Here is a 24,881-nt window from a genome sequence, read left to right on the forward strand (position 1 = left end):
CTCCAGCGTAATGGAACAGGGCAGCCGCATGAGGTAAAGGAGACCTCCCTCAGCCCAGGCAGCTGAGGTCCCTGTTACGCGCAGGGAGGGCGATGACATCACAGCGTCCGAATGAGCTGCGCTACACAGTGCACTGGTGCAGTACCTGCACTGGACTGGTGCTACAGTATATGTACAGGGCCCTGGTGCTGTACATGCACTGGACTGGTGCTATAGTATATGTGCAGTGCCCTGGTGCTGTACCTGCACTGGACTGGTGCTACAGTATAGCCCCAAGACGAAAGGTCTGAGTTTTCATCTGCAGCAAGATGACCTTCAGATGGAAGAATTTCTCATGCAGGCAGACATAAAACCAAGGTCCTGACTCTCTGCGGTCATTAAAAATCCCAGGGCTCTTCTCGAAAAGAGACCGGGTGTAACCCTGGCATCCTGGCTAAATTTCCCATTGGCCCTTACCAATCATGGCCTCCTAATAATCCCCATCTATGAATTGGCTTCATCGCTCTGCTCTCCTCCCCACTGAGAGCTGATGTGTGGTGAGCGTTCTGGCGCACTACGGCTGCTGTCGCATCATCCAGGTGGGGCTGCACATTGGTGGTGGTGGAGGGGAGCCCCCATTACCTGTAAAGCGCTTTTGAGTGGGGTGTCCAGAAAAGCACTATATACATGTAAGCAATTATTATTATAATTGGAATAAAGCCATTGAAATTTACACACGTTTACACTATCCGTTACAGATTATCCCCCAACACAGTCCAAACTATTTGCTATAGCCACAATAAAAGTTTTGATTTCTTGAAATAAATAAAATAAATTCAGGATGTACTGTACAAGGTACACGAATACTGCTTTTTTTTTCTAAACCCAAATCTGTGTACGAGTCTCCTACACTCCACTCATCCTTGACACAAATAAACCACACAAAGAAGTTTTCATTTTCTTTTATTTCTGTACCTGGACATTTGTTTTGGGCAAAAGGCAACAGACTAAACATTTAAGTGTTTTCACAAAATATGTTTTTGATGCCCTCCCCCCCGAAAAACAATTTAAAAAAGGCGGAAGAGCCCCGTGTCTCCGTTCCCTTCACAGTGCAGGTGGGAGAACGAGGGAACCCGTCACCGACGCAGTTTCAAGAGCTCTGCAGCCCACTAAGATGAGTGGAGGCTCTTTCACACACATCTCAGTCAGCCATGGGGGTGGTTGAATAAGCCCCCTCTACACTGTTGGGTGTTCTTAAAGTAAAAAAAAAAACATCAGATTATTTTTTAGTCTCAGAACCTAAGCTGTTCATTAGTTCAACACTTGCCACTTATCAGATTAGGTGTGGACAACACCTGCTGTGGTCAAAATCACTTTGAAGTACAACCACTCAGAAGGAAAGCTGCTTTAGGACAGTGCTGTGCAGCTCCCCGGACTCCTAGTTGTCCCTAAATGTGTTCTTTGGGGGGACTGTACAGCACTGAGAAGAATGTGCCTTGTTGGATGAGATCGTATTAGCCCCATCTTTAGAATCTCATCTCATCAACGTGCAATGTGCATGAAATTTAATGGACCAACCCATTCCACACCCTCCTCCAGAACTGGGGTAAAAACTAACAGCACTAACTCGCAGCCAAAGGATTGTCACAGGTGATCGGACTCTTCTGGTGCTTGTTCCTTCCGAGTTCCTTCTTTCGCAGCTGAACTTGATGTTGGACCACCCCTCCTTCCTGCCTCCCCAGCTGCTGGTCTAAAACTGAGTGTCCCAAGAGCTGGAACTGGGAAACTGTGGTTCAGGCTAAATGAAAACCTGCGTGCTTCCCAAACCCAGCACGCAGTGATGACCATCCACTGCATAGGTGAATGCTTCCCCTGTAAAACAAAGCTACAGGGTTGATAGCCGCAGTATTAAAGTCTTGATTTCATCTGGACTGCTCTTTCTCTCTCCCCTCTCTCCCTTTTCACAGAACTCTTGTTTGAACAAAAACAAGTATAAATGGTATCAGCTCTGAACAAGTTTGGCACTTGTAGTTTTCAGCACAAGTTTAGGTGGTGAACTGAAAGCTACATCCGCTAAGTGCTGATTTAAAAAAAATTAGTGAAATTAAGTACCTGAAAGACCACCAGTAAGAAAATCAAGAGGAAGTGTCCTTTAGGCTACCTGGAATAATCTGAAGCAGAATATCCAGCGATTCACTGGCCTGCATGTGCCAAGCAAGTTCCCTTATATACTTCTAAAGGATTGGCACTCTTCTACTGTCTTACACTGTAATGGTAAAGAAACAGTTGCTACAATTACCTTGAACTTTGAATGCAGTAATCATTGCCTTTCAATACAATGTACTGTACCTGTGCCCAGCAACAACCCTGGTTGCTGGAAAGAGGCAAAAACAAAACTCTTTAAACATGTTTGATCAGCAGAGTGAATTAAAAGAAGATCCTAAGGCATCAGGTTCCAACCCTGGTCTTGGAGAGCCCCAGCTTCTCAGGCACAAAGATACCTTCAACCCATGGTTAAGAAGCACATCGATATTGACTAGTTGAGCCAATAGTTGGTCTTGTGGATGTCCGAGTATTCCGCCAAGATCTCATCAGTTTAGAAACCTTTCCACAGTTCTGTGCAAAAGACCAATAAAAAAAAAAATCTTGCAATTCTTCTCTACTTCAGTGTCCTTGTGTTTTACAAACGTTTATTGCTGCAGAAAAACTAGTTTTATACTACGCGTCTACTGTACTGTAACTTGACCAAAACTATGCCTTTTGACTTCACAGAGGAGATTGTACTCACTTCTGATTAAAATCGAATTCTGGACATCATTCGACCAGCCAAAAGTTCCAGGGTTTTTAGGGGGGACCCCCTGACAAGCGCTTCAAAAGAATAATTCTCGTCACCACTTCCCAGCCTGAGAACAAGCAAGACGCCAAGCTCTGATCACAACTCTGCTGGGTCTGAACGTCTCTTTTTGGGAAGGATCCACCTGAAACCAAAGCCAAACCTGCAGCAGGTTGTGCAGAGAGCTGTACGCTCGGGACTGGACTGAACCCTCCCGCCAAGAGCACATTCCAACAAGTCACTGTTTTTATTTTTTTGGACAGCTTTCCTCCTGCCTGGGGCTCTGCTGGTTGTACTCCCTGGAAAGGTGCCCTCAAGTATCGCCACAGGAGCTTGCGATGGTGGAGTCTGGATTCGATCAGCGCTTCAGGATCAAAAGACAAAATCGAAAGCATCGATTGCTGCTAATGGAATATTTCGCTTCAGTCCCTATCGCAGCCACTGCATAGCACCTTGATCCGACTTCCACTCTGGGGCCTTATATGACTACCCTGATTCTACAGGCTATTTAGGTGAGGAAATTAAATCGGCACCTACATCCAGGCTGCATATGCACCTGGCTGGCACAATCAAACAATGGCATAGTGAAAACCACACAAGAGCAAAGACTGGTGCACATGGAGACAATGCACGACAGCAGGAGGCACTGGAGAGCCTCCTGCAGCCACAGCACCTTGCTTCACCAATCCGAGGCGGCGATCCTTGGAGTGTACCGTCACTGCCCACGTTTGCCTGCTGTACTGAGCAGAGGTTCGCTCGCTCCTGCGCGTAGTTTTCACCACGTGTTCATCTGATTAGACCAGCTTCAACCCCCCAGACAGAAGCCCGGACTGGGGGGAAACGAAACCGGAGTCCAGCTTGGTAGCGTCTGTGTGGAGTGTACGACCACAGGCCGGGTGAAATCTGAAAGAGCCTGTAGTCCAGCCCTCCCCACCACCCTCAAGCACACAATACCTCCAGATCACCATCGCGCAGAAGGTCAAACTCTGCACTGCTGGCTTCTCCCACGTCCCTTTTAATGGCAAACAGGGCAAGTGCATGTTTAAATAATCTTTAAAAAAAAGGCATGATATTATATATATACACACAAGGTGAGTACTTTGTGCAAATGTATACATACGTGTTTATAAATGATACATGTTGGTAAATGTGCACAAAAACAGCAAACACACGCACTGAAATGCAAAACTGAAACCTCGGACTCGGAACCACGCTCTTTGGTGTACTGCACGTCGCTGCAGATCTAATCAAATCACAGAGACACCAATGGCAGCCTGCACACACCAGAAGATTCACCCCGTCCCAATTTCTGTTCCTCCCCATGGAGGCAAAAACAAAAAGACAAGAGGACATATTTTGTGGAAACACCAGGCTCCCCAGGCGGCGGCGGCGGCTCCGGACGAGAGCAACACGACTTTTTCGAGCCGCCACGCGACAAGCTCCGCCGATGTCTGCTGCGTGGGTTTTCATCGGATCTAGTGAAGAAGAGTGCGAGCATTCAGCCCTTCACTAAACCTATAACATACAATCGGTTACAGACTGGTAGTAGTAAGTCAAAGATAATATGGATTTGTTATTAATAAATCTATGTACACGTATAGCTTAACATTTCACAGACACTTCTCTAAACTCTTTAAGATTCTGTTCGACCACACAGCTAAGGTGCAGTATTTACAGATGCAAGTCTTGAGGAAACCCATCTTCTTTAAGTCAAGTCACATGACAAGGGCAAAGGACAGGAGTGCCTTTACAGCATCACTGCTGGCAGCACCCATCTAGGACAGCCAGGTCAGCCCTGAAGCGTGCACATGGCCGACAGGGGCTTGGCATCCTGGCCTGGCTTTACCCCGGTCATGTGGCTCTCTTTGCTTTTATGGCAGCCCCGAGCTCTAGTACTGTCCAGTCTCAGTGCCCTTTCTTGGGATTCATCGAGCAATGCCCACGTGGACACACACACTCCCACATACAGGCACAGACGCACACATACACACGCTCCCCAGTAGCCAGACAAACAGGAGGATGGAGTAGCAGCCAGATTCGATAAATTAGGCTAAGACTTCAGTGAGAATATCTTCCTTCCATCCTCGCTTGGTAACCGAAAATGTGGCTTTGAGTTTTCACTTAAAGAAGGGCGCACCTTAAAGAACTGGGTAAGGACACTGAATTACTAGTTTCGGCATGATCTCTTTGGATTGGCCCATACGGAGCAGGAACTCTGTGTATATTTGGTAAAACAAAAAGTACCACGCCATCCAACTCAAAAAGCCCACAAAAAGGCAAGTGCAATTTTTCCTTTTTTGTCAAAAGTCGTCCCTTTTTACATCTTTCGTTCTCCTTTTTACATCCGATTCTTTTTTTCCCCAAAAAAACTCTTTAACAGAGCAATTTTACTGACTCAAAAGTTGCGCTCAAAAAGATTTCTGTGCTATGCAGAAAAATTCCCTTTTTTAAAGCCGTGTTACTTTCAGAATCCCAGGCTTCCTTATTGACCCTCTGCGGGGCTGTGCCTTTTGAGGAAACGCTTTAGGTAGAGATGGAAAAGATGGTGGCACCTTCAATATCTACCCGCAATAAGGCACACAAAAACGGCACCTTCATGGGATTGATCAGGGGCACCAAGCTAGCGATAATCTGAGAAACACTAAAGGTGCTAAAATCCATGTCGAAAAGCCGGCATTCATGTTTCAATCACACCAGACGTATCAAACAATATTGTGTGCACTGCAGAATTATTGCATGATAATTCACCTAAAGATGATACAATCAGACTGGCCCGAGAAGTTGTTTTGAGACAATGTAATACTTGAAACCCTAATCCTGCACTGTCGCAGCAGTCCCTTGAAGCCTGATTAGCGGCAATTATGATTTGATGAGTTTTTTGGGGGGCTCAAATTCTCAAAAGAAAAGTTTTCAAACAACCTGTGCTTTGTTACCAGCTTTCTCCTCGGATCAGTCAAGCAATCCAGCACGCCTGTGTTCCTACAACTTCCTGATGTATCGCCATGGAAGACATCTCTGACTTGGAACCCAAAACGCACTTACCGTTGCTTTTCAGCGGCAGGCCGACTCGAGTGTGCGCTCTCGATTCATGAAAGATTTCGTTTCCACTATGGAAACGAAGGAAGAAAATGGGGGGTTGCGGGGGGGGGAGAGGGGAGGAGCAGATTTCTCAGCAATGTTAATTGTCACAAAGGAGGAACAAGTCTATCGAAGGCAGTGCGTCTGTGTTTTTTTTAAGTTGGAAATCGATCAGAAACTTGCCTCATTTCTCTGCGCTGCGGAACCAGTCACCTGCTGGCTACCCCACGGCTGAATCTCACAGGGCAGCCCCAGGGACTGCTCTCTGCTCATCTCATCCCCGTGTCCAGCACAAGGGTTTCCTGCCCCTCTTGTGTCAGGCTCCAGACTCGCGCTTTGCAGCACAAAACACCGCAAGGCCAGGCTGCACAGCTCCTCACTATGACAGCACGGCTGCCAAACTGGACTTAGAGCAGGAAAATTGCACCAAAAAGGCAACACAAGGCTACGTTCTTCATTACTAAGGGAATTTCCTAGATGCCACAATTGACTTAAAAGACCGTAGGGTCCTTTCTCCAGCTTCTCTTTCTTTACAGCTGTGATGTGTGCTGAGGGTTGCGTGCCACTCTATTCACAAGGAAAACCCCACCTCTGGATGATCTACACAAACCTCTTAGGATATCCCCCCGAACAATAAATGAGCCTTTTTTATTGCGTTAGGACATCAGTCTAAAAACGAGACCCCCCCTCCCCCCTCACCCCAGTTAATATCAGTTCTGTACAATACAAAAAATAAGCTATTAAAATAGAGAATTGTCCTAAAACTCAAAAATGCTGACTACATTTTTACTATTGCACGACCAATGACGTGTGTGCACAGGCATTTAGATATGCACACACAGACACACTATAGATTGAGTGATTTACAGTGGAAACACACTTATAAATTAAACTACAAAAAGGCTAAGAACCTTTCAGTCCCTTAACCACTTAAATCATTCATATAAAAATGTATAGTGCTCAAATTTATACAAAAAACTCCAAAGAATAAAGTTAAAGAAAATATATCTATGTCTATTTATATATGTATATATATTTATACTTATATTATATATTGTATACATGTGTATGTTCTGCAAGGGAATATCCCCAATATTTTCACCAGTAACTGTTTTAATCAAAGCAAGTCAGAATCTGAAGAATGCAAAACATATTGATAAAGGCACTGACATTACATTTAATAACCCGCTGATCAGCACCTTTTATGAACGACAGCCAGTTTAAAATATTTTCTGTTTTACAGCAGGACCGTATCCGAACTGGAACGTTAAAAGTGTCTTTTTTTCCCCCCACGATCAGAACCTGATGAGTCACTAATCTGACAAAAACAACCACAGCCACGGCCTACGAAGCTGAAGCAAATGATGACTAAAGAATTCATCGGATGTTCAGGGATGCCACTTGAATCACCGGGGCGAAGACCACTACACAGCTCGACAGAAGACGGCCACTGCGCCCCACAGCCTGTGAACGAGGGTGACACCTGTGGCAGGATAAGAACAATCTATTCAGGGGACATCAGACCTGGCCTTCATCAGCGAGACAGTGCGCCATTACTGGGACTGGACAAATACCATTCTGTAGCGTCTTCAAAGATGCACTCGAGCTTTTACTCGCACCACAGAATCATCTGGTAACACACATTGCAACTTGCATCTTCTTCAGTCTAAGAAGACAGGACATCTGGGATATTTGCCATCTTCCTAGATTTCCAATTTGGGAATTTGGAGTCAGCAGGGACCTGGGAATTCGCTGACAATCCTTGACGAGATAAAGGGAGCAGGAAGACTTGCTGCTTCAGGCACTGCTAGAGCTCGGGACTCTCGTTGTCCCCCCCCCCCCCCGAAAAAAAGTGTCGCAAACTGAGCGTCAAGGGGGGTGGGAGCAAACTTAGAAGATTCAGCTAAAGCACAAACAAAACAACACCAAGGTAGAACAGGCACAATGATGCTGGCCAATCAGTGCAGCATCGATGCAGGTGCCCCGGTGAGCTGGCAGCAGCACGAGTACCGTCACCCACCTGGTGGGCACTGAGCAAAAGGACATTTGCAAGAGAAACCTAACGGAGGAGCAAGTGGCCGTTGTCACCCACTTTATTCAACTCCCATTGAGAATGCTCTTCCATTATTACTCATGCAGTGAATTAGGAGGTGGCTAGGACTGTCTAGTTAAAACCATGACGTAGCGCATGCAGCATGAGGCAGAAGGTATCGTCAACAGTGCAAAGGGGAGCAGTAAAGCAAAATCACCTGGTGTTAAATGTGTTCATGAACAGTCCTTGGGGAGACGGAAATAGCCATCAATTGTTACTGCACCGTAATCCCTAGACTCACTTATATCTTGGCACTGCTGAAGACAGCCATCTTTTAAAATGTGCCACGGACACTGGTGACGACATTCCCCAAGCTGTACTAGCTGCCCACTGTACTGTCCTTCCAATAGGAAAGCCCTGTTAGCCGGGAAGCATGTGTACGACTACGAAATCAATCTGATCAATATGCACATGATGTTTCTCGGTTTCTCTTCAGTGCAGTCATGAGGCGAGACACACATTCGACCCAGTTGCATTGCTGCCTTGGTGAAAGGAAGACATGCCAATGCATATGCTGTATCTAATAAAACATGGGGCAGTGCAAAGATGCATTGACAAGCAGCTCTTAGATGAGGTTTTCACATAGAAATGCCATCACATCTACCTTTTCCACTGTTTTGATGTAAAAAGCGGCCTTTTTTTCAGTTAAATGCAGAGAGATCTCTAGTACCTGAAATAACTGTTGTTCCCATTCACTTAACACTACACGCTGAGGTCTGCTCATCGAACCTTCACACCCACACTTTGAAAGGGGTGGTGTTTTCAAAAACAGTGGTTGCCTGAAAGACCCCACTTTCAGCTGGTGCTTGCGGGATTTTGCTAATTACGTACTGCCACTGCAGACGGAATGGAGACCGTACACCGTGGATTGGAACCTGCAAACCCCAGGCTGTAAGACTCATCGCACTCTCTAGTAAGAAGCTTTGATTTGAAGACATTCCAGGGAGCGCGGCCAAACAGATCTTTAAAGCTCTATCGCTACATGGGTTCGAACTGTCAGCCAGAGAACCAGCCTTGAGGTCACGAGAATGGGAAAAGCAGAAGAAAAAAATAGCATCCGACAAACTTTCAACAAAATAAGTTCAGAAGCACTCCTGAAAGAGAGTATGACAATAAGTCAATACTTAAAGTACGCAATGGTAAAAATCCTAAATCAAATGCAGAGCAAAATTGGACTGGATGTGAAATGTGGCACGCAACCCCCTTTTACAAATCACTCCTGTAAAAGATCTTGGCTGTCGTCTGTTTGACTTCATACAGATGAAGTAACCCGCACGCTGGTGCAGTCCGGAGACACAAGGAAGTATTTAAAACAATCACAACAACAGTAAGATACTAAAACCTGCAGTGGGTAGCACTGCACCCAGTGACTAAAGTGGCACTTATGTAAATGAACACAATAGAAACCTCTTTCATCTGACTAGAAAATTGCGTTTTTAGAAGGAATCCAGCCACAAGCTCCAGCAAAGATCCTTTATATTCTGAACAGTTAAGTATTGCTTTGTTAAGGGGCTGGACAGCAGCTGGAACACTTGATGTTCACATGTGACCTCACGCGATATCGATTCACTTGCTGCCAGATCTCAACCTGCAACTGGAACACAGTTTAAATGTCTTAAATCAAACTATATCCTGAGCCTTTCGGCCTCTATTAGCCACACTGCCTTTGTGTTGTCCCAGCTCTGTATTGCTTTTATGTAATATGCATCTTCGCTTTTACAAACGGTTTAATGTTTTGATAATACCGGCTACATCCCACCTGGGCTGCTTCTTTCCCACCTGTACCTTATACCAAGTCGGGAAACCTCTTACTGAAATGGGAAAAGGGTACTGACTTTCGGATTCCCAGTGCAGCTAGATAACCATTTGACAGGAGCTGCACTTGGGGAAAAAAGCTTCTCGGTGCCGTCTTCCTGACTAGATGTCGGTAGTGACAGCCGTTTCCTCCCAGCACTCCCTCTAGTTACACCGATGCTGATAAAACCTCCCAGGACAGATCTCTAGGGACCTTCGCCGTCAGCGAGAGCTACAGAGCATCTTACCCTCCCTTGACACAATCTCTTCTGTAAACTCAACTTGCTGACCAGAAAACAAGACATTCGACTTCAAGACACCCCTCCTCGTTAACCTGAAAACCTGGACGTCCACTGAAACTGCAGACGTCCTCCCAGCAGCTGCTATCCCTTCGGTATCATGTTAAGGCCAGGAGACTGTCTCCAGTGCCAATGCACTCAGACAGCATCCAGCAGGCAGAACCAAGAACAGCACATGCATGCCTCTTCCACACCGCTCCGCCTACCAGCAGAGTACTACTGTACGAAAGTGAATTAGGATTGGCTTTTCACAACATGACACACTGAAAGATTGCCATAATGTTGGATGACCAGTTAGGGCGTAAAGTTAGTGCGTTCTCAAAGACCTAAGAACCTTTGCACATCTTATATGACTGTTCCTGGTGTAATTAATGCTGTGCCATTCACGTCCTTTCTGATGCAGAGCTGAGCTTTTCGCTTGCTTTAGAAACAGCCTCCAGAGGACAAAAAAAAACAACAAAAACAAACAGAAAGGCTGCTGACTATGGGATTAACTCAGCTGCTTGGAGCAGATTCTTTTCTTGTGATAAAACACATGATACAGCCAACAAATATCCAAATAGTCTACAGATTGGCTCCACCTTTAACGGGACAAGAGCTGCGCCACGGCGACACCACAGATGTCAGAGAGCAGCACTGTGAGGACAGGTTGAAGCGCCACTGTACACCTACATTGCCGGCGAACGCCTGTGTCCACAAACTATCTGCAGCTCCCCGTGACCCTGCAAACCTGCGGATGGGAACTGGTTTGACCAGGAGTCTTATTGCAACACTCACATCATCCGGTCATTAGCCGCACACCTTGTAATTAAGAATCGCAACGATGAGTCACTCCACGGTTACCCAAGGCGCACTGATTTCTCGTTTTGGCATGGGGAGCTTCAGCGCAGAAGATGGTATGTCAACATACCTGGCTGTGAGCAAACTTCTGCTTTACAGAACAAACGAGACGTGACCAAGGACATGCGTGAAACGGCCGTACCCGCAGAGAAACCGTTTTTGGCTTTTTATAAATGCTTTGACAAACGGGAAAGATGTGAATTCTGAGGGCAGTATGAGCAGGAAACGAAGTTCCAGGCCTGACTGGGCCCACACTGCGGATATAGAACACAGCGCTTCAACGCAGAGAAACCCCCCACCCCCGGCTGCTCATCCCAGAATTGGCTCCTCTCCCCCCCGACGCCCTGCCGGCACCGATCCACTGCAGTCCGCACTTTTCTGTACATTGGCTGTCGTCTCACAGACGCCTCTCGACGGGGCTCAAAACAATATGCTAAATTAAATACAACCGCATACGCCAAACGTGGTCTTCGCGACAAAAGAATAACCCCAGCCTCCTCTGTTGTCTACGATGTAAAAGCCGTGCTGGGAGTTTTTTCCTCCCTTCACCTCCCCCGCCCCCCCCCCAACCCGGCCTTCATTTCAATGCTTTTTTTCCTACCTCCGTTTTCTGAAAAGTTGTTCTGTATTTTTTTTTTCCTGAAGGCACTTCATCAAAAGAAACAAACCCCCAAAAAAATGAAGGAAAACAAAACAAAGTGGCATTACAATTCAAAGAGACAATAAGGTGAAGGGCTAGGGCCGGCTGGGCAAACTGAAGCCCTCGCCGGCCCACCTCCCCTCCCCATCCAAACTTTCCTCACTGACTGCGATCCACACAGCGTCCCTATCCTCCCCCTTTCGTGAAAATGTAAGCCGAAAAAAAAAAGGTAAAAGATACAAAGCCCACACTGATTATGATAGCGTCCATCGCTTCCATGCGGTCTCGGGAGAGGACGGCAGTAAAACCTCTCGGGAGCTTCTCCGAGGCTTCGCTCGGATCCACAAGAGCTGCATCATAGGCTCTCTGCCACTTTCAATTTCGTCAGCTCATTCACTTCCGGCTCTTCCTCCTCCGGCGGCCCTGGCCGGGGGGCGGGGGCAGACGGGACGGCTGCTGCCCGCGCCGGCGGAGGCCTCTGGTCTTCGCCAGGGCTGCCGGGTCCGGCGGGGGCCGAAGACCTGGGGGGTCCTCCCGATGAGTTCTGGGAGTCGGGTTTCTCCCCCGCCCCCTGCAGCCCGCGCTCCTGCCCCTGCGGGCTCGCCGAGGGAACCACGCCGGCGATCTCGTCGGTGGGCGAGCGGCCGATGCTGCCGTCCACCTGCACGCGGATGTCGGGCGAGACGGAGAGCTGGTGCTGGGGGACCATCCCGCTGTCCACGCTCTTCGGGAAGAGAAAAGTCTTCATCTGCCCCTTGCCCTTGACGTTGACGGTGCCGCGGTAGTCAAACTCGTAGCCCATCTCCTTGAGCACGCGGTAGCTCTCCTCGCTCACCTGCACGCGGCACTCCACGCCCGTGGTGTCCATGCGGCTGGCGATGTTGACCGTGTCGCCCCAGATGTCGTACAGCAGCTTGGTGGTGCCAATGACCCCAGCGGTCAGGGGGCCGTGATTGAAACCGATGCGCAGCTTGAAGTTGAACCACAGCATGTCCTTGTTGAAGTCGTCGACCACGCGCATCATCTCCATGGCGAAGTCGAAGAGGGTGCGCAGGTGGCCGTGCGGGTGGGCGCTGTCCTGGCACTGCGAGGTGTTGAGGCCGGAGGCCGCCATGTACGTGGCGCCGATGGTCTTGATCTTCTCGATGTTGCCGAATGCCGGCTTGCGCAGCAGCTCGTCGAAGTCGCCGATCAGCTCGTTGAGCACGCGGTAGCACTCCTTGCCGCCCTCGTAGTTCTCCTCGTAGAACTCGCTGAAGTTGACGATGCTGGCGAAGATGACGCCCACGTTGTCGTGGTTCTTGGAGTAGCTCTGCGTGACCTTCAGCTGCTCGGCCACGTGGATGGGGATGATGTTGCGCAGGAGCCAGTCGGCCTGATCCCGCATGTTCTGGATCTTGATGCGGTGCTGGTCGGCCTCCACGTTACCGTGGTAATGCAGCCGGTAACTCACTTCGAACTCCCGGTTGAGAAACCACACCAGCAGCAGCAGCAGGAAGAAGGCCAGGCTGACGTCTTGGAGCGCAACAGCTGGCGCGGACAAACTGTCGGAAGGGCTACCCCTGGAGGACGAGAGGGAGGAAGGACAGTGAACGTCCCACGCCTGCACACGGTCTCCTTGTCACAACCACCAGGACTGACCGGGAATCGCGAGCTAACCCAGCCTCAACACGGCCTTCATAGGCACACAATACAAAACCTCCATATTGAGGTGATCACAAATGATTGATCACTAATTTCTCTTGCAAGTGCCGAGTGAGATGTTGCCAGCTTTGTATTTGACACATAGTGAGGTAAGGTGCCTATCAGAACTGCAGTATTGTCCCATTTTGGTAAATCATAAATATTTACACTTTGGTATAGTGAAAACGTTTAAATCAAAACGTGAAACTAAATACTTTTACAGGTGAAGGAAGTCAAGAAACACTGCAAAGAATAACCAATGGTCATTGGGAGGACATTGATACTTTTGTAAGACACTGTATTCAATCAGAGCCGAGCAAATGAAGCTTTAGAAATTCTGTTAACTCTCAAATCTCAAATCTGGATCCCCTCCAACCCCATCTCTTCTACCAGGAGAGCAATTCCCAAATGGATTAGCAGTTTCTGACACACATGTAGAGCTGAAAGAGAAGACTTACAAAAGAACTGAGGACCGCACATGCATGCAGGAAAGACATCCAGTTGTAGACGCTATTACTTCATGGAGAGAGAACAGATAAGCCTCTACCCTTCAATGTCTGCGTTTAGGCTGGGTCTACACTTACCCACAGTATACCCGAACCACATCTGAGCTGTTTTAACAAACACACAAGGTATACTAGTAAAGTAGCACAGGTGGATGACGTCACACACACTAAAAGAGTATACAATCAAAATGATTAGAATGTGATGTGGTTAAAGATGCGTACCTGACTTGCAAAGGTTGGATGCTAACTTTAAAGCGGAACCGCTATGCTATTCTCATATTTCAGGGTTAGAAAGAATCACAATCTTGCTCGCAACCTGGAATTTGTCTGGTTTTCCTACCCCATCAGCAACTTCATCGTGTCACTGAGATTGAATAACCCTTTGCGGCGCGCGACGGGAGGACGAGCTCGGAGCGGGGCCGCGACTCACCCCCGAGCGCAGAGGGGCGTGTAGAGCACGGCGAGCAGCACGGCCCCCACGGCGGTGGCGAAGGAGGACCTCATCCAGAAGCTGAGCTGGCAGAAGTTGCAGTACTGGATGATGGTGATGATGACCGCGCAGCAGATGAACATGGTGAACTGCAACGGAAAAAGCCGACCAGGCGGCAGGGTGAGGATCGGGGCTGGAGACCGGGGAGCAGGCGACTGCAAGGCTTAGGGAAACCTGCCGATTTCACCTCATATACAAGCACAAGTGCCGACACGCTTATCTGTAACTTTTCCTATGCGCCTGAATTTAGCTGGCCATGGGAAATCAGTCGTTTCCTACACTCTCCTTAGACAACACAAGGAAATTCTTTAAGCATCTGTGCCATAAGACTCATATTATATTGCAACTTTTTGACTTAAAATATCCACAGTGAAGAGCAGTTATCCGACAGGGGCCGACTGCGGGGTTCTCTCGCTCACCTGGAGGGACAGGTGGAACTGGCAGGTGATGTGGGTGAAGACGGACAGGGCGGGCAGGGAGATGAGAACGGCCCCTATGAGGTGCCGGGGGATCCAGCCCGAGATGACCTGCAGCAGCTGTCGGGTGCAGCTCATGACGTTGTCCAGGTAAAAGGCCATTCTAAGGGGATCAAAGCAACGCAGGTCCGGGGTTAGAGCCGAGACAGCCACCAGGCGGGTCTGGAGCCATTCCTCGAATCCATGTGGTTTTACATTGATTTCTACAGAGACTATTGAATCCCCAGATGACTTTTTTCACTCGATTGCAGGATACAGTGTATTCGTATCACAAAACGTGTTCATGTGAACTACGCAGAGTGCAGAATAGGAAAGGAACCTACTGCCATCACAGTACAAAACAGCCAACAGGCTCGTGGCCCGAGAGTAAAATCGGACATACAGAACAGTTTCCTGAACACCACCTGCATTACTTAACCTACAGCAGTTTGATAGCTCAAATCAACAATCGGTCTCTAATTGAGTGAAAAGGAGCCAGTCACTTCCAGATACCAATGGGATACCAGTGTGCTGCTTGTCACGGGGTGAAGGGGGATCAGGGTAGGTGGCTGCCTTGGAGCTTCACTCCCCACAGATCAGCCATGGATCTTATCGACACCCCCTTGTCCTGTAGTCAGAATAAGGCTGTTTCCATAACCGTGATGCTTGAACATTTCAATTGGAAAAAAAATGCATTAAAAGTTCCCACGTTTGTTTTATACTCCAGGCACATACTCAACCTCGTGCTGAATGCCGCAATTTATGATCATCGCCTGATTCCAGGAGAGCATCCTGTTATTAAGTAGTTATTTTTGACCTTTTCAGATGCATCAGCCTTTAAACACCTGACTCGAATAGAGCCAAGGAAGGACCTGCCAAGTGTATACTGGCTGCTGTTAATGTTACAACACTCGTTCAGACAACTGATAAAGATAAAAGATGGGCGGACCACACACATGTATATTTGTCAGTGCAACATGTTAATACTTCACATACAAAAGTACAGGCACGTACGCACCATAAACCTCACACGCAGTCACTGGCATCCTCACGAATATGACTGCACGCACTCCACATTCTCCGATGCTCTCTGAACGCGATGCCAGACCGCTCGGAACAAACTACCTGTCATGCTGCTAAAAGTGATGACCAGAGGTCGTGCAGTAGCAGTTGCCCTGGGATCAGGAGGCTGAAACGGCTCCTTCTCATCTGTGATTTGTATGATCCCCCTGCTGTGAGGATCTACAGGTACTCCCCCACGGCGTCCCACTGGCACCCTCTCCCCCACCACAGCTGCGCCGGGAGCCCGTACCGCACAGACAGGACCAGGGAGATGCCCTCCAGCAGGACGGCCAGCACGCAGACTGCAATGGCGGCGGCGGGCGGGGGGCTGCCGGTGACCCAGGGCCGCAGGAAGCAGGCCACGGCGAGGGCGGCGAACACCGCCGAGGACAGCAGCACGTCCAGGAAGGAGCTGAAGGTGGGACTGGCGAAGGTCTGCACCGGGGCCTTGGTCTGAACCTGAGCGCAAACCAGGGAGACGGGGAACGAGAAAGACAGAGACTTACAGGCTCAGTCGACACTGCCAACACACAACCAACTGCAGATGTATTACTTCCCAATTACCACCAGAGGGCACTAAAGGACTTGCAGTCCCAACAGAGAGCTTTGCCGCATTGGTGACTGTATTCACCGTTATTAGCCTAGCAGTTAATATGCTGCACAGCACTGAGGGACACCAGCAACACCAAGGGCTTAAATCAGAGCCACAGAACTGCACTGACGTTCAATCTGCTCGTTCACAAACAACCCAGAGTGACTCAGTCTCCAAGTCTCCAAGATGTTGTGTCATTTTAAAGAAAACTGCATCCTTTGCAAGCCCTGCTTGTATTCACAGCTATCCGTACCGCCATCTTACGTGGATACAAAATAAGCAGCTCGTTCATTAGAAACTCACAGGACAGAAGCCACGCATGCAATAACCATGTCGGATCTGTACGGTCGTGTCTGTTGCAGTGAGACGTAACAAGGCATCCTGCCAGGAGGACGAAAGAACGATTTCAAGTGTGTAAGCATCCAAGAAATAAGCAGTCAATAAAGCAGGTCTATTAAGATCCTGTACATTGAACCTTTCTGTGTTCCCGAGTCTCATGCACCAAAAACTGATCTATTGACATTGCTTTTAGAGGTCAGGAAGAACAGAATTCCCGGGTAATGTATCCAGAACTCACATAATTTCTTAAGTCTCCCAACAAACCCGTAACAGAAATGATTCGACCTTAAGTGACGCATCTGGCCAAGTCAGTAAAGCTAATTAATGGAGTCTCTGACAGGTGTTTTAAAAAGGTTCTCTGAAGTAAAAGCCGAGTCCTGCCCTGCACAATTTCCTCAAACAGCGGTTATCAGGGGCTTTCTGAGTGGCCGCTGCAGTGCAGCTGAGCTGTGTGATCCAGGCGTCAGGGGTTCGAGTCAGATGTCACCAGCTGCGCACAGCTGGAGGAGCATCGCGGAGGTCAGGGTGAGTTTGTCTACCTGGGTTCCTATTCGTGGCGTGGCCAGGATTTTAGATTTCTTCTAAAACCAGATGTTTTACAAAAAGGTTGACTATTATTCTTCTCTGCACCATAATGTATTAATAATTTAAAATAACAGAACCAACGGTGATTTTAAAGGACTGTCATTTAGCCTCTTACAGCTGACCCACGATCCCCCATCAACTATTCATGTCCATATTTATTATGTGTGACTAACATCTATAAATAGTAAATCTGACTAAGACATCATGAGTACATCCAGCAAAATCAAGCATCTTAACATCAGTGCACATATCTATATCAATATCTATTCATTTCTGATGTCAAAGCTGGGCTGTGTTGTCTTTGACGTGTTAATGGACTCGTTTCCCCACTCTTCCTCATTTCCCTTGTGCGGTCACAGGGTTCATAGCCACCAGCCAAGATGCATGAACAGAACTGGCAACCCCATGTTGGGCTATTGGCAAAAATTAGTAAAGAAATAATTTAACTAAAAAGGCGGCAACATTAAGGTAATCTCCTGAGACAAGAGTTATCTCGGGTCCATTCTGGGTGATATGCTTTGCTTTGTGGGAACACTCACTTTCAGAGCTAGGTGCAAAACATCACTTACGATGCAAAATGCTGAAAATTCTGGCTGCAGCACAGTTTATACGCATTATGGCAAAGTGACAGTACACACACCGCAGACCGACTGTGGCACAGGAAACAGAGACCGACGCTAGGACAGGGATAGAAAGTTGCTGTCAGACGCACCTCCTCCTGGTAGCTGGCTCTGTAGGCTGATTCCAGCGGCTTCTCCAGGAAGTTCAGGCTCAGCTTATTGATGGGAGGTTTGAAGAAGTAATCTTTCATCAAACTGCAGGGGGAGAGAGGGAGAGAGTGAGTCAGACTGAGGCCGGCTCTGCCCTTGGATCCTCCATGGAGCCCAGATCTTCTCGCGGTCGGGACACATCTGCAAGCTTTGTCTTGCGTTTGCCTTCTTTTGCAACATGGACCTCAGTGCTGCTAGGAAACCACTTACTCTATCTCTGTACCGACCAGCTGTAATAAATCTAAAATATATTTTGGTGCTTTAACTCAAAACGTACAAAAAAAGTAATGGCTTGTAAACTGCTGTGTTGAATTGTCCACATTAATTACAAGCAACTAGCCATCTATGTAATGTTCTTGACGCAGGCACTGCTCTTGCTCGAATACACAGGGATGACGTTGTGCTACCTATTGTCTGGAACTAGACTTGCATTACACTCAATCTTACACGGTTCATCTAACATCATATCGTTGACCATTGTTTATTTCTAATCAAACAATTCATGTACTGGCTGAGTTCTCTCAAGTCCATAAATGTCGCCTCTGAAAGTGGCTCCCGAGCTTCTCTATCAATAAAAGAAAGGTGATCACTCCACACCAAGGTTAAGGTCTATGGTCCAGATGTCTTGTCATGTCAGCAGACTGTAACTTTGATTCCTCAAATTTAAGCACAGAATCAGCCGACTATTTCCAGAAGCACAGCTGGGGTTAGTTGGCCAGGATCTGAGTTGGAAAGAAATAGCAGTTGGATGCAAACCTTCAAATACAGTGAACTGTACAATCCTAAAAACATTTAAAACTTTGAAAACTCCTTGAGTGGTGACCACTAACGGTCATGGCCGCCGTCATCCAAAGGCTCAGAATCCCATTAGGATCACCAATGCGACAGGTGGTCTTGCCAATCAGACAACTACAACCCGATTCGGTGGAACACCTGTCCCACCCGTTCGGACTCAGATCAGGGCTACAGACCTTTACAGACCTGCCCTTGCAATGCTAGGAAGTTCAGTCACAGTGATTCGTTGCTTGTTTTGGCATTCTCATCACTGTGCTTCCACTGCGTTCAGTCAACCCATGTTCTGGATGTCTCTTGTACTGCTCTGCCGAGTTTCCTTGGCTTTGAACTTCGTTGGACTACCTCAATTCTGTCTACGGACTGTGCCCTGGTACTTTTACTTGCGTCCCCCGGTTCCGACCTCGGATTTCGGATTACGGCTTGGATCTGGGATGACAGCTCCAGACTGCCTTGCTTACCTGCTCACCTGCTGCTGTTTGCTCATCCCCCGGCTGACTGCTTACCTTTTGCCTGCTTGTGGATCCAGTCCACAGCTTCTGACTGCTGCACCTTCTCTAATACAGAAATATTATTCTAACCAATTAAAAATCCTGAACACAAGGATCCACTCGGACCTGAGCTCTGCTGCAGTACAGAAAATGCCCACCAGGGGTGTTTCTGGATCTGAGCCCAGGAGCTCTGCTATGGCGGTCGCAGCTCCCCCACCTGTCCTCCTTAATGACGTCCACAAAGTGGGCGTCGCTCCGCTCGCGGAAGTTCTTGGAGCGCAGCGGGATGAGGGCCGAGTGGTCCATGCTGACCCCCCCCCACTTCTTCTCCTTCTCCTGCAGCATCTCGCACAGAGACGTCTGGCTGTTGGTCATCTTGTCGTCCGCGGGGGGGCTCAGCAGGCCGTTCTGCGCTTTGGGGCCCCGTCCTGAGGGAACCTGAGCAGGGGGAAAAAAATGTGCACATGGTCCATGGGGGCTTTATAGTCTGCCCTGTGATGGACTGGCCCCTGGTGTGAGTGTGTGTGCGTCTGCCCTGTGATGGACTGGCCCTGGTGTGAGTGTGTGTATGCGTCTGCCCTGTGATGGACTGGCCCTGGTGTGAGTGTGTGTATGCGTCTGCCCTGTGATGGACTGGCCCTGGTGTGAGTGTGTGTGTGCGTCTGCCCTGTGATGGACTGGCCCTGGTGTGAGTGTGTGTGTGCGTCTGCCCTGTGATGGACTGGCCCTGGTGTGAGTGTGTGTGTGTGTCTGCCCTGCGATGGACTGGCCCTGGTGTGAGTGTGTGTGTGCGTCTGGCCTGTGATGGACTGGCCCTGGTGTGAGTGTGTGTGCGTCTGCCTTGTGATGGACTGGCCCTGGTGTCAGTGTGTGTGTGCGTCTGCCCTGTGATGGACTGGCCCTGGTGTGAGTGTGTGCGTCTGCCCTGTGATGGACTGGTGTCCTGTCCAGGGTGCACCCTGCCTTGCACCTGTTGCTTTCCAGGAAGGGCTGTGGCTCCCCTGCAGTCCTGATTTGGATTAAATAGGTAGGTAATGGATGGACAGATGACTTCACCTCATTTAGAAATCAGATGTGTAAGTGTTATTCCTACTTAGGAGCTTTACAGTTATTTCCATCCTGTTCTTTAAGCTATTTCTCAGCTCAAACTAACCTTATACTGCTGGTATCCTCATTCTTACTGCAGCCAATTTTTATAGACTCCTTCTTAATTTGTAAAAAGTGCATTTGTTAAACTCTTCATCTACAGAGTGCTCATTTGAGAGGAGTAAAGAGAAGTAATTTTTCTTGTCAAACACTTGTTCTTAAGTCCTATTCCCTCTGCTACAATCTGCCTCTCTTTGGTGCGCTTCTTAGCACATCTGCATCCTTGTTAGTACTGCAAACTGTCTCGGCCTGTCCCTGATGGTCGACTGTATAAATAAAGAGAGGCTCAAGCTTTTGAAACTGATCAGGATGCCTCAAACACATACCTGAACTTAAAGCAAATACACAACACAGTGATGCTACCATATAAGTTTTGGATCATTATCAAATAGATCTCCAATATATCTATATACACAGTATGTTTCTGATTTATAGTGAATACAATTCACATTACTATTGAGATCTATTTCAGCAACCACTGCCTTATAATGTCATGCACTTATGTCTGTGTTTACTTAGGATTGACACAGACAGCTCAGGATTCTAGAATTTCTTCTCATGTGCCGAGTTAGATCATGAGATGCCATTCACAAAAACACCAGACATTTACAGCGGCCACTAAACGATAGTTTAGTACCTGGGCCATTTTCTGAAGCAGTTTCACATTTTGCCAAGTAGATTTCACTCTGCTTTGATCAGCGGTTACATAAATATACCGTATCAAACGGAGCAAATTAAAATGAAACTTTTTTCCCCCATTTATAGCCAATAAGAATGCCATGTCTTAATCAAACGATTGGTCTTGCCTGTCAGATGGCTTCCCAGCCTAACAAACAGGAATTCAGCTCTAGAGAAAAAACATTCATATTTACAGCAATGCCCCGCTTAGTGCTGAGGATGAGTTCCAGAGAAACACATGAGAATCGCCACCAGTAGAGGCAATCATATCTTGGGTTTTATAGCGCTGAATTCCCAGGAGCACTATTTCTGAGATATGAGCAAAGTATCATATCTTCACTGGGGTTTTGGTAATGGGATTACTGACAGTTTTACCACAGAGTGTAATTAAAATCCATATTACACAGAAAGGACAATTGCAGTTGCAGGATAAATGCGTGTCAATTGGCTCTGCACCCAAGTGTTCAGCGGGCGTGTGCTCAGACGAACCCGTGTCCCGCCCTGCGGTGGCGGGGGACTGCTGGGAGCTGCCCCATCTGCCCGGATTGGCTGGGCTGTGACTCATCCAGGGGGGTTTTAAGACTTCTTTGTGATGAGCCACTGCAAATGGGACTGGCTGTACAGTAAACATACGCTTCATGCCAGATTGCCAGACTGCAATGTCCGAGAGGTCGTGTGCCGTTTTTCTGTATATTGCCTTTAGCAGAAGGAGTAGCAGGACACTGTGCCGAGTTTCCCTCTTGGAGTTTCCACCTGGTGTGAACCCACATTACAGACATGCATTCTGCCTCTATACACCTGTATCTGCAGCAATTAAAAGAATGGCCAGTGACTTACAGCTTTTCTTCAGCTCGTCAGTTTAAAAAAAACGCCGTCAACAAGTCAAATGAAAACATAATCAGGTCAGGGCTGGGCCTCTCAGCTGCTGACTCAGGAGTGCAGGACGGCCTCACTCATCCAGGGTGAGCCGCAGTAAAAACAGCCTTGTGCCTGGAGTCTGCCAGTTAGAATTCAGGCCATGCCACTTGCTGGCAGTGCCCAGGAGTCGCCAAGCATAATGTAACGCTGGCTGCCTGTTATTTTACATGTGTGGGGTTCATTCCCAGGCCTGGTGAACTCCATAAAATCACAGATTGTTTTCAGTTTCCTGTGTGAGCACTAAAAATGTAAAAGAGTTTATGACTGAAGTGTAAGAAGTTGTAGCAAATAAAACAATGGCTGAAGAATTTCTAAAACACCTCAGTCATCATCCAAGGATCCAAATCGTGTGTCTTCAATGCATCGCACAAGGCTTGCGGAGGCAAACCAAGGTCAATGTTTTGCATAGTCACCTTTAACACCAGTGGTAAGGTCTCTGCCCCTCACAGGAGCTGTGGTAGGGACTGGTGCTTACTGAGGGACATGGCACGACTCTTCTTATCCTGTGCCAGACGTATTAAACATTCCTTCTCATTAAGGCTATGATTAGCAATGTAATATACTGTAAGTGAAGAGCTTCACCACCCACTTAACGTTTGATGTGCTGAGTGTGTTTTATACCACCTATTCACAAGCATTTCGGAGATGCTGGGTCATTATAGTTTAGAAGACTCCCCAGCACTTGATTATGCTCATGGTATGGGTAATCAAGGCATCGCTGTGTAAGGAACAGATTTTTTTTCAAATGAATTGAATACGTGGCTGCATTTGAATGCTGCTTTCCTTTGTCACTGGTTTTCATCTGAAAAACGCGTCTGGTTGCAGTACATGACCTAGTTACACTTAAAACTGAGAAAACCAGATGCACAGCAGGCACTCCGATACACAAAGGGGAGTGAGAGTATGGAACAAGCAAACCTGCCATGTTATTGAAGAGGATAACAGAACAGCTCCCTCAGATTCAGACATGCTATGTTAATGGGATGGTACATTCATGGACTCAACGGAGATTGCATCTGGGGCCTACCTTGGCGTTATTTTTGTGTTCCTCCTGGCAGCCGTTCTGCACGGTGCCATCTTCCACAGCGAGCTCAGAGCTGGGGATCAGCACCACACTGCATGATGGGCAGGGTACCTGCAACACAGGCAGAATATTAACCTACTCCAACCCCCTCCATGCTGAAAGCAACACTTGCTTCCAGTTTATATTTAAATACTGCCAAGCAATAAACTAATACCATGTCTCATAGTATTACAAATTTGTTCAAATAAAGTTCCATGCAACTTCAATTTATATAATACTGTTTTTCTTCATTTTTCAGCTATGACTTTGCTCATTCTTATGTGTGAGAAACACATTCAAGTCGCAGGCAGGGCTCCAAATGACTCAGAGATGGCAATTAAATGACTCCTGTCTGTGTGACAGCTCATTAGAGACGCGATCAACCCTATTTGAACTGGCAATAGTGCCCTACCCACTGAGGCCAGTAAATGCCTCCTCTCAAGCTATAATGAAGAGCATTAATGACAAGTCCCCAGTATGAGAGAGGTAGGGGGTGCTGGAGAAAAGACTCTCATTAGATGGATCTACCCAGTTAATTGCTGGTTTTCATTATATGGAGAGAAAAAACATGAACGTTTTGGGCATTCAAAAGAGTTTTTTTTTTATTGCTGTGTGCCAAAACTCAGCATTTCCAGCAAACCTAGCAATCACCCAAAACAAGAAATACATGGATATGCTACCATCATTGATAGATAATCACCTGGCAGACAACACTTCTGTTTACTATGTCTCTGTAGCATTTGTAAGGTGAAAAGGCATAACCCAAGTTAAAGAAACAGCTGTTACATTATGTGGTTTAATGTGTGTAATATGAGTGCATTTGCCACAGTAGTTAGCCTGGCTGCCTCATAGCATTGGGGGCCCTGGGTTCAACTCTTGGGGTGCTATCTGCGTCAAGTTTGCATGTTCTCCCCCAAGTTGGCTTGGGTTTCCTCGAGTTTCCTTCCACGGTCCAAACACATGCTGGTAGCTTAACTGGCTTCTAGACAAATTGGCCCTGGTGTGAATGTGTGCGTCTGTGTGAACCCTGCAATAGACTGGCGTCTCATCCAGGGTCTACCCTGCCCATCGATGGACTGGCATCCCATCCAGTCTTGCGCCTGTTGCTTGCTGGGAGAGGCTAAAGCGATTAGAAAAGAGATGACTGGATGTGTGCTATTTATGCCATATATATATATGCCACAGAACCCGTCTTCAGTTTTGCGCCGCGTGTGCGCGGACCGACCTTGGCTCTGTCGGCCTGGCAGTGGGCGAGCCCGCTGTCCGGCCCGGTGGCAGGGGTGGCGTCGGGGGACTGCGCCCGGGGAGCCGCCGCCGGCCCATCCCCGGGGTCCGGCCCGGTCAGGCCCAGCTGGGAGCAGCTGCACTGAGAGTGCTCAACCCGCTGGCCCGAGATCAGGTAGGTCTTCAGCCCTGAAAACACATGGGGACAAACAGGAGCGTCAGGAGCCAAGCTGCGGGCAGGACCTCTGCGATGGCCTGTAAGCCAGGGCACAGCATCTCTGCGGGAACCACAGAGCCATTTATTACACACTAGATCGCTTAGGGCAATATAAAAGAGAGCAGCGAAAAGGTGGGTCAACAAATTTGACAAAAGCATATTTACATATTTTCTCAGTAGTGCAGTAACACTGCGGGTCTGATGCGCTGCTGCACAGGAAGGGCAGTGGCACAGCTTTATAGAAGATGCTCTTCTGAGCGGGGTGATCGCTCACTTGGGTGTTTGAGGTCACCTGCAGGAACGGCAGGGTGGCCC

The 24,881-nt window shown here is 47.9% G+C and overlaps 1 protein-coding gene and 1 long non-coding RNA gene across 4 annotated transcripts in view; one reads left to right on the forward strand and one right to left on the reverse strand.

Annotated features, from left to right (window-relative positions):
* The window catches only part of LOC107078950 (uncharacterized), a 385,366-nt gene that overhangs the window by 183,710 nt on the left and 176,775 nt on the right, over window positions 1-24,881 (forward strand). The window lies entirely within an intron of this gene.
* adcy9 (adenylate cyclase 9) overlaps window positions 927-24,881 on the reverse strand; it is a 65,976-nt gene continuing 42,021 nt past the window's right edge. For both annotated transcript variants that reach the window (XM_015359942.2, XM_015359940.2), the window contains 8 exons: window positions 24,351-24,538; window positions 23,090-23,197; window positions 19,538-19,758; window positions 17,980-18,082; window positions 16,002-16,210; window positions 14,654-14,813; window positions 14,175-14,323; window positions 927-13,117 (listed from right to left, as the gene is read on the reverse strand). In XM_015359942.2, the coding sequence (XP_015215428.2) occupies window positions 11,911-13,117; window positions 14,175-14,323; window positions 14,654-14,813; window positions 16,002-16,210; window positions 17,980-18,082; window positions 19,538-19,758; window positions 23,090-23,197; window positions 24,351-24,538 (2,345 nt within the window). In that variant the 3' untranslated portion in view covers window positions 927-11,910. The remainder of the gene's footprint in view (window positions 13,118-14,174; window positions 14,324-14,653; window positions 14,814-16,001; window positions 16,211-17,979; window positions 18,083-19,537; window positions 19,759-23,089; window positions 23,198-24,350; window positions 24,539-24,881) is intronic.

This window comes from Lepisosteus oculatus, chromosome 19, assembly GCF_040954835.1.
Source record: "Lepisosteus oculatus isolate fLepOcu1 chromosome 19, fLepOcu1.hap2, whole genome shotgun sequence".
NCBI classification, from domain to species: domain Eukaryota; kingdom Metazoa; phylum Chordata; class Actinopteri; order Semionotiformes; family Lepisosteidae; genus Lepisosteus; species Lepisosteus oculatus.